Raw genomic sequence first — 13,167 nt, forward strand, 5'->3', positions numbered from 1 at the left:
TATGTATTGCAAGTGGAGCTAGTTTTTATCCTGTTCATTTTCCTTCTACATTTTACTGAGCAGCTAGAGGAAAAGTATTTATCAACTAGTGCTAAATAAACATTCAGAAATACAATGTTATTCTTTTTCCTCTCCTTTTAAGAAAGGCAAGCTGATGTAAGACAGTTACAGTCTGTCTGATTTTCTGACCATTCAAGCATCAAATAAATAAGCACATGAAGCTATTGGAAGAGCTTATGCATTTATGTCATTTAAAAGTGACAGATAATCACATGAAATTGGAACCTACCACTTCTCAGCCATCACACTAACCCACTGAGAACAGACTGCCTTAAAACTAATATATTCATATACTTTCAAGACAGCGCCTACGAAGTTACAGGGAAGCAGAAACTGCTCCTTCTGCCTACATCAAAACAACTGCAGACTGCCATGCAACCAGTTATCCTGCAACTTTATCAACAGTATCATTTCGCACTTCTCTTTGCAGAGCTTTAAAGCACAATATCTAGGATAAAACCATGTCTCTTTTAATTGCTGATTATTAGAAAGATCTATGAATGTCACTGACCAATGAAGAGAAATAACTTTACTATGGAAGGAAGAGGCAGAGTAGCAGAAGAATATGAGAAAAGGAGGGAAGGAAAGACTGTGAAAGTGAGAAGGGAGAGATGCCAGTTTAACAAGATCTTAATTAAAGGTAATGGTGAGACGGAAGCCTGAGAGGACAAGATAAAAATCTTGTAAACTACTTGTGCAAAAGACAGAACAAAGAACACGAAGGGCAGCAGAGGGCAGATTAGGGGAGAAATATCTCAATAAAAGTTCAGAAGAAGTACAACACTTGATTAGGCCATGATGGAAGTATGTCTGTGGAAACAGCAACAGTGTGCAAAGTCCAAGAAAAAAATCCAGTTAGAGACTACATCCTGGTGATGTAGGAGCAAGTCGGATCTATTTTTTTTAAAGTGTCCTTGAGTATGGATCAGTCCCATCTGGTTTGGGACTAGGAGAAAGTAGTATTCCTAAATGTGAATAAATTATCAAACTATGTGGGTATTTCCCTAGATGATTCATGACTTGCTGTAGTGTAAAATGAAAGCATGCTGCTCTTCCAGATATGTTTTAATAGTTCCCAGCTTTGCTGCTTCAAGGCCTGCCAATGTTTGCAGTCACAACACTCATAATGCACAACTATTTCAGCTTTAAAAGGATCAGAAGTGAATGCATTAAAATCGTAATATATTAAAATGATGAGGCCTAGAATTATTCTGGCAGTTGAATACCTCTGATGTATTTATTGATACATTTTCTCCTACGGAACAGTTGAGAGAAATTCAGCAGTTGAAACTACTGAACTGAGTCGAAACTGATTATCCATTACGGAGAATGGATTGTTTAGAAATAGTGATCTTATATTTAACTGTGAACTCACTTTTAATCAGAATTTGTACTTTAAAAGTTTAAGATAAAAATTAAGTATTTGTAAAATCAAAACCTAATGAAAAAAGAGCTTTAACAGCATTTTCTTCACTTGCTCTAAAAAAATTCATGCAAGCTCAAAACAAGATTAATACTTCAGTAAGAAAGGAAACAATCATATATACGAAGCATGGACTATCTAGAAGCAGAAAAATACATGTGGGCACATAGCTCCTAAAACATTGCTCTTGCTATTAAAAAAAATATAATCCATTGTTGTTTTAACAAGTAAACCATTTTACTTGCAACAAAAGTCTGTGCCACAGTTCTGCCTGGAATAAAACTTCCACAGGCTGATTACTGCAGGACTTTTCCTTCTCAAGAGTCTCATTTTTTCAGTTCAATACATACTGGCACTGCTCCAGACTCCATTAAACTATTCTGTGAGATTGTGGTTGCAATCTCATTGAATTTAAAGACTAAGTAACACCCTCAATTAGTCAGCAGGAATACAACAAGACTATCTGGTTACAGCAGAGAGCTCTAACATTTGGAATAGATTCAAGCTCACTGTTATTCCAGACCTGTCATTTACTTAATGCTGCGCATCACAAGCCTTATTGGTGAAGGACGGTGAGTGGACGCTGTCCAAATTCTCGATTTCAAGTAACTCCTCTGGTGTAGAGGCCGGTGTTGAGCAGCACAGCATAAGGACTGCCTGGAACAGAAACATAAGGCTGCCTCCTGCTGCAGTGTTAACTTCAGCGACTACCCTATCCACACATAGCACGCTCTGGTTTGAGTTAAACTGCGCGTTTTATTCTCGTAGGAGTGCCTTGAAGCTCGTTCTACTGATGCTTGACTTGGCGATGTGGTAGGGTAACGGCTATGATACAGCTCAGGTTAGTACAATTAATTACATGCTTATTCAATCAATATTACTACAATTCAGACAGCTACCATAAAATTGCAGAAGAGCTCTACTTTTGATCTTTAGTGTAGTTACAATGAAACCCTTCCCTGAGTATATGTATTGGCACTGAATCTGACCTGGCTGGGACAATGAAAGATCCTGAAGTATAAAAAAACTTCCAAACAGTCTGAATGACAGTAGCACTGAATTCACCACTGATGTGAAATGTGTCCCCTAGGGAACATAATTCTGTTCCTCTCTACCTTGAAGTCAGAACTGTGAGTGACCTTTCACCACTCATTTCTCCCCGTTTCCTTCTATATCAGAAAGTCCTGTGATTTTTCTCCTGCCTTGCCCTGGCTTTGGACTGCCTTTTTACTTCCAGCCATCAGTTCCCCTGACACTTAAGACTTTATCAGAAAGGATTCGATTGTTACATTACAGATACTAAGAAAATACAGGACTTTGCTTTAGGTGACCAAAAGAAAGGTATGGTGACAATGCAAGACTACAAGAACAAATGTTCAAAGGTGACTTTATGGAAAAAAAAAAACCCCAAAGTATGGCATTCACAATCTCATCCAGGAAACTGAATTATAACATTTTTGAACTTATGAATGCCCAAATGCAGGTTAAAAATAATAATGTGATTTTAAACTGAAGCATGAAAGTTTACGTATGCAGAGAACACTTTGCAAGCCTAAGTCAAGCACAAATACAGTAACATTTACTCAAAACTACATGAAAGCTTTTATATTGAACTGCTCCAATTTATTTCTCTGAAATAATAAACCCTGTAGAAATACAAAAGCTAGCTTTCCTCCAAGCTCTTATTGTACCAATACAATAGAGAGTTGTGTAGCAGAATTACTTAACTTACTATAACCCATCTCCAGTGTCTGCTTGCTTTTCAGTTTTTCTACACGTAAAACGCTTGACTGAAACTAAGTTTACTGCCAGGGAGTTATGAAAAAAGACCTGCCAATACAGTAATGAAATAACAGATTTCATTAAGTAACAAGCAGATGATGGGCAGACTGACTTTTGAGCTTCCTTCATGCCCTTACAGACAAGAAGGGGTAGTGATGGTGAAGTTTTTGAGAAGGGTTACCCAGACAACATATAGGGAAAAAACAATATAAGAAAAATGATGGTACTAAAATATTTCTAAGACTGAGCCAAATCTATTTATTTGCATAGCTTTGGATAAGGATAGGAACACAGAATATTCCAACATAAAACCACACCTAAGAAGTGTTTCTTCACTATTTTCTCAGGAAGCATTAAAAAAATCTTAATTATATACATCTCTCTTTGCCTGTATTCAGCAAGTACTTCTGCTACACTAATCAAGTCTTTCCCCAAACTTCCACTGTCTCAGGCTTAAGTTTTCAAGCAATCAATGAATCAATCTCTACTCAGTTTGACCGAGCAAAGGTAGAACTTCATCTGTAGATCATCCTGGTTGATGCAGCAACCCCTCTGCAGCAATGCAGATCACAAAGCTGAGAACAAATCACACAGAATGAGATACAAAGTACTTCTGATTCAGATGATCCATCCATGGAATAAACATTCAGAATACCTAGACTAAGTAATTCTAAAATATCTTTGTCTATACTATGGGTGGGGAGAGAAGGAGCTTCTATAAAGACTCAGTCCTATTAAAATAATAATTAAACCCCCCCCCCCCAACTTTTATCTGTTTCACGTGACTATCTATGGTAACAAAATACAAAGGTCAGCATAAGTTTAATCTACATGAATTTTCATGGTGTTTCCTCCGACTGCTACCTTCAGGCTACACAAACCAATACATTCTTTCAAAATTATTCTCTACACTCAGGGTGTTTAAAGCCAGACTCAAATCAAACTAACACCTTAGTGACTACAATAAAAATGGCTTTTCACGTACACTTAACTACAGCAATGTCTTACACACTCCTTATCAAGGTTGCCATTTATGACACTGAGTACTATGACCAGTTTTGGACCCCCGGTACAAAAAAATACATCGGTAAACTTGAGCAGGTTCAGCAGATGGCCTACTGCAGAGGGCCATCACAACTGTCAGAAGAAGCTGAGGGAAGAGGGCTTGATCATCCTGGAGAAAAAGCAGCATTGGGAGACCCCAATAGCAACTTTCCATTACCTAAGAGGCCACTGAGACAGAGCCAGACTTCACACAGGCACACAGCGAAGACTGACAACAGGCACGAACTGAACTGGGGAGGTTCTAACTGTATATAAGGAAAAAAAAATTTAAAAATCATTGTTACAATAACAGAGCATTGCAATATGTTGTTCAAAACTGGAATCTGTCATTGGATGTTTTCAAGACATGACTGCACAAAGCCCTCAACAGCCTGGTCTGAATTCAATGTGGATCCTGCTTTGAGCAGACACCTGGATTAAGTGACCTCTTGAGGTACCGTCTATCCGAAATTATTTTATGATTTTACTTAAAAAAAACCAAACCACAAAACCAAAACCACCAACAAACCAAACCACAGCAAGGCTAGAGATATAATGGGAAATGTATCACCTGAGGAAGTTTCAGGAAAAGCAGCACCTCATATGGAGCTGGCTACCCATTATTTAACCACACAGAACTTTTACAGCAAACATTCGTGCAACAAGTGAAGCGAGGTATCAGCAGTACTGGGATGACACAACTACACCAAACTCTTCATTCATGCATGCATGGTAACTGAACAGCAGCTTGCTAAATGTAAGTAAATAGACAAATACCTACCCAACAGACAGTAGGCAACACAGAATAACTTTCCTCAACATCAGGAAACATGACTAGCCAAAACCAGCAAAATGTTTTAAAGAAACTAATTAAGAGTTTCAGGACTCTGTACCAGCATTTGGCAGCTGATCCTACTTTGAGGGCAGCAATGTAGCACAGGGGGGAGGCAGAAAACTTGATAATACCACGCAATTTCAGTCTCCAAATAAGTCTTGGTTACAGCTCTCAGTCTTTGGGTTTAAGTCTATTTCCATACCAGTGAAGATACTCTCTCTAAAGAAACATACAACTATGGTGGTTACTCAAAAAGGATCATTCGCAACACTACTGAAGAAGAGTTGAGAAACTGGGAAAAACCTTTAAGAGGCTGTTGAGTCTAGTTACTGAAAGGTCTCAAGAACACTAGTTCTGTGGCATTTACTGGCAAACAGGAAAAAGTTAAAGAATTACTGTCTCTAGAAATACCTGTCTCATGCCAGAACAAAGTCCAGTGGAAACAATCTACACCAAACTAAGCATAACAGGGAATTGCACATGGAGAGAGAGATAACCAAGACTTCCAGTTTAATGACAGGTCAAGAGGAAATAAAGGTTTGAAAGTGTTATGCTTAACTGCAAAGAAAGCTACAAATTCTAGGTCATGCTACCTTCCTTCTGGAGTAAGATGACAAACTTCTGCCCAACACAATGCAAAGGAAGAATATCTGCTTTAGGGTTAAGTGGAGCTTTTTAAAGAGTTGTTACTTCTAAGCAACATTAGCATTTGCATTTTGCAGATCTTACATTCTCAAACAGCCATGGGCAATTTCCATAGCTTTAAAAAAACAAAACAGACAAGATAATCAATTTTCTAATAGTTCACGATTATTTGTGCAGTTTTCAGGTTAGTTTTGCAGTAAAGGTACTACTGAGACATTGTAAAGACAGAATACATTCAAATGACTGAAGATGGAATGCAAATGCATACCTTGTTGCAGTGTAAAGAAGTAACAGCTATAATGAGAAAAATACAGTGTTGCTTACAGCACGCTCACTGGTAGACACAGTTTCGTCTTGCATACCCCACACAGATGAATAGAGCGCAACAGTACAGCTATTTCAGGTCAAGGGCAGCAACCTTACTCAGAAGCCTGGGCACGCTCCAAAAGCATGTCCACTTACGCAGCACAGCCTGAGCACACACAGAAACCAAGAGCACAATTTTCTTGGCTCTAGGTTAGTGGCTACTTGCAGCATGACCAAAAATAATGTGAGGGGAATGCATTCAGGCAACCAAGTAGGAGACTGAGAAGGTTACAGACCGTTATGTCACTGCAAGCAGGGGCTCTGAATTGCTACTCAAGAAGTTTCTACAAACGTGAGAAGGTGGCAACTAAGCAGAACCGTTGTAGAGAAAATTCTGAGTTTCAGTAGAAGTCTGCATCTCAATAACAAAGTAATACGTAAAGAAAAAACCTCAGAGCTACCAGTTTTTCCATAAGCTTGTGCTCTAGCCTGAACTGTGGCTGTAGCTCTCCCTCATGGGTAACAGTGGAAAAACACTTCCAGCTAGTTCCCTGCAAGGTGAAAAAAAAAGTTTCACACTTACACACGCGCTAGATCTTGGCTTAGACAACAATCATTTTATGCAACTTAATAAGACAGAAACCACTAATTAACTACCCCGGCCCAAAACAAAGGCAGTCTGAATGCTAGGAGTGGGGTTGAGTCATCTGGTTTCTCCTGTCTCCATACCCTCCAGCTGAAGAAGGGTTTTCTGAGCCACAGGCAGGATTTTCTGTAACATTAGGTTTTAGATACATTTTCTAGTAATCCTATCTATATGGTTGGGTTTTTTTTATTTTGGTTTGGTTGTTTGTTGGGGTTTTTTTGACACTCTCCCCCACAGCGTTCTCCTGGAGAAACTGGCTGCTCATGGCTTGGACAGATGTACTCTACACTGGGTTAAAAGCTGGCTGGCTGGCCAAGCCTAACAGGTAGCAGTGAACAGCATTAAACCCAGCTGGCAGCTGGTCACAAGTGGTGTTCCCCGGGACTTGGTATTGGGGCCACTCCTGTTTAATATCTTCATCGACAATCTGGACAAGGGGATCAAGTGCACCCTCAGTAAGTGAAGAGTGGCTGGAAAGCTGCCTGGTGGGAAAAGACCTGGAGGTGCTGGCTGACAGCCGGCTGAACATGAGCCAGCAGTGTGCCCAGGTGGCCGAGAAGGCCAACAGCATCCTGGGCCTGTATCTGAAACACTGTGGCCAGCAGGACAAGGGAAGTGATTGTCCCCTGTACTCTGCACTGGTGAGGCCAGACCTCAAAATACTGTGCTCGGTTTTGGGCTCCTCACTTCAAGAGGGACGTAGAGGTGCTGAAGTGTGTCCAGAGAAGGACAACAGAGCTGGTGAAGGGTCTGGAGCTCAAGTCCAATGAGGAACGGCTGAGGGAACCTGGGTTGTTTAGCCTGGAGAAGAGGAGGCTCAGAAGGGACCTCATTGCTCTCTACAAATGCCTGCAAGGAGGTTCTAGTCAGTGGCGATAGGTCTCTTCTCCCAGATAACAAGTGACAGGACAAGAGGAAACTGCCTCAAGTTGTGCCAGGGGAGGTTTAGATTGAATATTAGGAAAAATTTCTTCACTGAAAGGGTGGTCAAGCATTGGAAGAGGCTGTCCAGGGACATGGTGGAACCGTCGTCCCTAGAAGCATTTAAAAAAAAAAAAAACAACACATGTAGATGTGGTGCTTAGGGACATAGTTTAGCAATGGACTTGACAGTCCTGGGTAACAGTTGGACTTGATGATCTTGAAGGTCTTCTCCAAACTAAATGATTCTACATACAGCAAGCAGTGGACTAAACAGTCACATTCATGTTTTGGATAAACCTATTTTAATGTAGCTGGCACAGAGGTTTAGGTTTTTTTGACACCTGCCAACTTCACAAAGCAGCACAGGTTCCCTTTAAAGCTTTTACATGGATTGAAGCAGTCTATTAATCCACAGCAATATAATTTCACTCTTCTTGTCAATCAGTCGCAGGGGACTTGACTAGAACAGGTCCCTTCATGCAAAGTACACTAGCAAGGCTCACCCAAACATCTTCAGAACCTAAATAAATGAGGCAAACTAACAAAAGAGAGTAACATCCTAAATACACAAAAATGGAATAAAAATGCATTTTACAATTTAAAAATCTTGCTTCTAGTTACAACTGCCACTTGCTATGCTTAAGCTTCTGTATTATATTTGAAAGCTCCTCCAAATATTTGAACATGTGTCTACCACTTCTGATTGTACTTCTATTAATCACTGCCAAACTGTAGGTTCATGGCAGTCTAGCCGATGACATTAAGCTGAGCATGTACTTCCACTCTGTCAGATGAAAAAGGCTGAGAAGCCCAATGACAGACAAGTGCACAAGTTGCATGTCACCTAAGACAAACCGTGTAAAAACCTATTTGATATATACTTTGTCAACTCTGTTGATCTCTCACTCAAATGAGCCTTTCCCCTTGCTTTACGCACGTCTAACTCCTAAAGCCCCAAGCACACACTGTTCTGCTCTTAGGCACTTTTTTTGTCCACAGGAAGTATGCCAACACTTGCTTCAGAAGTTCAGTTCATACCAAATTGGATTCTAATGGACACAGCTGGATGACTGGAAAGGCCGGTGTATCTATGAGCAGATTCTAAAATCTTTGTCACCTTTCCATATATTATAAGTTCCTTACTATTAACTCCATTCTGTTTATTGCCTTTCCCTAATTCTAATTTTGCAGTTCCAAACTCTTTACCCTAATTACCTTTTCTTACTCCTTTCAGTCCCTTCCATTTAGCAGAAAGCTGTATGAGTTAAAGATCTTCTTTCTGAAAGTAATCCAAGCTCATTCTCCACTGGTGCAAGTACTTCATTTTAAGCTACATGGATATTCAGGAACAATTCTCACTGGAAGGGTAAGAGACAATATCCATCTCCTTTACGTATCAAATCCTGTGCTGCTTCTCGTTTGAGGCAGGATTAGGGAGAGAATAAAAAGAATGGAATGATTGGGTTTTCCTGTATCATATACCCAGGATAATGTCTTGTTTGAGAAGCTACAACTATGATTCTAAAAAAACCAAATACAACTCAAGTCATAATTGCATTTACTTACAACTTCTCCCTTCCCAAGAAGAAAGCAAGCTTTTCCAAGGAAACAAACCTTTTGAGAACAGCAAGTGAAGTAGTAAAACAGTGCTTTTTTTCCTACCATGTTTTATTCCAAGGAAGCAACACGGAACACTAGGAAGTTACTAAAAGTAAACAATTCTATGTCATTCTTATTTTGGAGGATTTTAGAAAGTTGTGGTTAAAATATATTGCAATCTACAAGTGATACCACCTCTCAGTTGTGCAGAACTGATGAGCAATATAATAGCTCTTACAGAAGAGCACCTGTGACTAATCCAGCTAGCATTAATTAAGTGATCTTTGACCTACTAAGACAGGTTAGCATAACATATACAGCTTAATTATTCATACATTACTACTTGATATGAGTTGTACTGGACCTTGCCCCTACTGTCTGACAGCAGAAAAGTAGGTGAAAGTTGCCTCTTCTTTCCTTCCTGCTATCATTTCTATAACTGATTATTCCCTATCAAAATTAACACACAATATGAAAAGTGTGTGCAAGATAACATTTTTGTTACACATTCAAATAAATCTGATTTGCTTAAGTAAGATTTTTATTATTTTTTTTAATTTGTGTGTTATGTACTTTTCAACTTCAGCCAGTAGTGATACTGAACTATTGCAGAACTCCAGCAGAAAATTAAAAAAAGCACCAAAATAAAACAGTAGACAGTTATTCCAAGAAAACATGATATAGTAGCATATCTTATTTTAAACATAAAGTATATGTAAGCATAAATACTTAAGCGTGTATTCTTAAATAAACTATGTAAGGAAGGAAGAGGTTTTGCAGGTAAAGTTTGCAGTTGCACTAGAACACTTCCATGGTTCACTTGAATGTTAAGGCCAGTGTTTTGCAGTTTATATTCAGGTCTGCAACATTTACCCTTGCCCTCAGGAAGCTTGAAACTAGAATTTCATCTTCCAGAATTCAAGATTCTGAAATTCATCTCACACTAACAAGACACAACATTTTCAGGCATTATATACCAAGGTTAACAAAAGAATTCACACATACAAAACTAAATCGCCACTGTTCCTCAGATACTTTACTCAGTCAATGTCAAGCAGCAAATACACGACCAGTCCTTTTCCAGACTACCTAGACTGCCAAGTGAAATTCTTCTCCACAGGAATAAGTAAACAAATTTCAGACAGCCATACCCTCCCAACTTCTCCCTCTTCCCAAAGTGGCAGAGAGAAATACAATGCAGAAATTAGAAGGTACACTAGGCCCTGGAGATGTTTATCATTACTACACAAAGGTTTACCACTTGTTATTATATGTCAGCATCATATACCAGCACAAGGATGCTGGCATATGTAAAGATTTGGCACAATGACAATACTTTCCAAAAGTATGCTATAATTTACATTAGCAACAAAGCATTAAGAAATGAATGATACATGAACTAATGAGACTAAACGAAGATGAGGCAATGGTAATAACTGGATGCTTTTGCCTAGGCTGGTGGTATAGGCAATGTAGCTTACCTACTGCCTAGTCTTGATAGGCTGCATTCTGTAAGACTCCTGGCAAGCTTTGCCTCACAGGGGAACATGGAGAAAATAATGAAGATCAGTGGGCAAAAACCATCTTCAAAAATAGTATTCAAGCAGTAGCACAGCTATTACTGTAATAACTGAATGTTGATATTAGAGTTTGGAATCTATGGCCACAATACAGTACCAGTAGTAAATAAGACCTAAACTGTGGAGGGACTCCACAGCTTTATGCTTTTAACACATACACAAAAGTGGAACAATCAAGTTTGCAAGCATGGTACTTATTTTAGCAACTGCATATCTGTTGGATTTGAGAATGCAGGATTGCTTGAGAGAGGTACACTACACAAGTAAAGGACGAGGTACCAGAAAGACTGCAGTACAGCTAGAGGAAAAGGGGCAGATCAGATCAGGCTTACACAATTCCATTCAATTGCTGAATTAGCTGGAACATAATTCGTAATTTATCTCCACTTTCCAATTCTCACTCATCTTGTAATAGTGTTTGGTCCACTTAATATATATGAATGCCTTGGATTTTTAACACTGTACCAAGCAAAATCAAAGATTCATACACGAAGGACACATTTCAAACATAGTCTTCAGCATTAAGGCTAACAATCACTTTCAATATATTTACTCTCAAGCCAACAAGTCCTGCAGATCAACATTAGAAGATCTGCAAGCAAAATAGTTTATTGGGACAACCCAGAGTCCACTCTGGACAGCTGCTAGCCTGTTCCTGTCAACTGAACACTACTAGTAGTGGGAATATACTAAATGCACTTTAAAACTACCCTGGACTTGCATCCACATTTGAAGATGTGTTCCAACCTGGATGTAATCCAGCTTATGCGCTCCATGATCACTCCTCAATAAAGGCAGGGAAAGGTAAGTGAGGACAATTAGGAGGTTCACTTGAAAAGAATAGGCTTGATCTGAATTAAAATATAGATGCTGCCAGAACATCTGCATGGCCTGGTCATTCTTACAAACACCACTGTAATACATTAAGTGTGAAAAGCTTGCAGTACAGTGTCAGTAACAGCCAGCTTTCTTTTTTTAGGCCCTTCTATATAGTTTTTCTCCTTTTTTACAACAGTATTTCATTAAATTAAGCAGAAATACCTGCAAAATATCATCCTTCCCTAAGAGTCTGATAGAACAGTAACTTTCAGAAATAGTTTGGGATCTTGTTTTTACTCTCATGCAAACAATGTAAGGTACCAAATGCATGAACTGTCAGCAACATATAGATTTCTGACATTATACAACAAAGTTACCCAACTTCACAAAGCTCTTAAAGGTATGGAAGGAATTAGGTAAAATAAAACTGGATTGTTGCTTAATCACAGGTATGTTATTACTTAAGTGTGTTAAGTCCATTTCACCATCAAGATCTAGCAGCAGGATAAGGCTGTAGCGACTACACAAAATATGTAACTGTAGTACTGCAACACATTGGGTCCTCCGCATATGGCAAATAACCTACAGCCACTAATACACTAAAATTATGAAAGGATGGAGCCTGAGGTGTATTCTTCATCTGCCACACTATATGGTAGCCTAGTGCTTTACAGGAGATGAACAAACACACACCCTAGCCCACGTACACCGGTAAGGCATCCTTATAAGCAACATAAGCACATAGTACCTCTCTGAAATTGTTACCCGTGTACCTTACTGTCACACGGCAGCATTAAGCCAGCAGCTGGGGTCCATTATTTGCCTACGCAGACATGGCGTCCTAGGACATCCCTAGGAGTCAACTGTTCGTTAAGATCAGCTCACAGTTAGGAAAACGGAGGAAACAAGTATAATTTGAGTAACAAGGTGGCGGCAGCTGGGCACCCGCAACCGCGGCACCGACCGCGCCTCAGGGAGGGCGGGAGGGGGAAGGAGCCTGACCCACCCCCACAGGAGCCGCCTCCCCGGCGAGGGGGCGCCGGCCGCGGCGCCCCACAGCAGCGGGGCCGCAGGCTGCCCCTCCGCCGGGCCGAGGGGGGCGACCAGAGCTACGGCTCGCCTCGGCCCCCCGCCCCCGGCCTGCGGCTGGCCCCCGGCCCCTCCCGCCCCGCGCACCCCGGGCCTGGCCCCGGCCCCCGGCCCCGCCGCTCCCTCGGCCCCGCCGCCGCCGCTCACCCGTGCTGGGCTGCTGCCCGCCGCTTGTTGAGCAGGCAGAGGAGCGCGCAGACGGCGGCGGCGCCGGCGACGGCGGAGTGGCGCACGGTGAGGTACTTGCTGTAGGCGGCCATGGTGCAAGCACAGCCGCGGAGCCCAGCGGAGCCGAGCGGAGCCGAGGCCAGCCGAGCGGGCGCGGGGAATGCCGGGAGGGGGGCGGGGCGCTCCGCCGGCAGGACGGACCGGGCCGCGCCGGGCCGGGCCGGGCCGGGCCGCGCCTGGGGAGCCG

General features: G+C 41.1%; 1 protein-coding gene across 4 annotated transcripts in view; it reads right to left on the reverse strand.

The window, feature by feature from the left end:
- Positions 1-13,033, reverse strand: part of ABCD3 (ATP binding cassette subfamily D member 3) — a 32,870-nt gene extending 19,837 nt beyond the window's left edge. Inside the window, exon 1 of one of the 4 annotated variants that reach the window (XM_055724579.1) lies at positions 12,900-13,033. In XM_055724579.1, coding sequence (XP_055580554.1) covers positions 12,900-13,012 — 113 coding nt within the window. In that variant the 5' untranslated portion in view covers positions 13,013-13,033. Of the gene's footprint in view, positions 1-6,057; positions 6,140-10,745; positions 11,950-12,436; positions 12,601-12,899 lie in introns of those variants that run through there. The other 3 variants (XM_027814355.2, XM_055724580.1, XM_027814354.2) reach the window with 3 other exon arrangements.
- Positions 13,034-13,167: the final 134 nt, after the last annotated feature.

Source organism: Falco cherrug, chromosome 12 (genome assembly GCF_023634085.1).
Source record: "Falco cherrug isolate bFalChe1 chromosome 12, bFalChe1.pri, whole genome shotgun sequence".
Taxonomy (NCBI): domain Eukaryota; kingdom Metazoa; phylum Chordata; class Aves; order Falconiformes; family Falconidae; genus Falco; species Falco cherrug.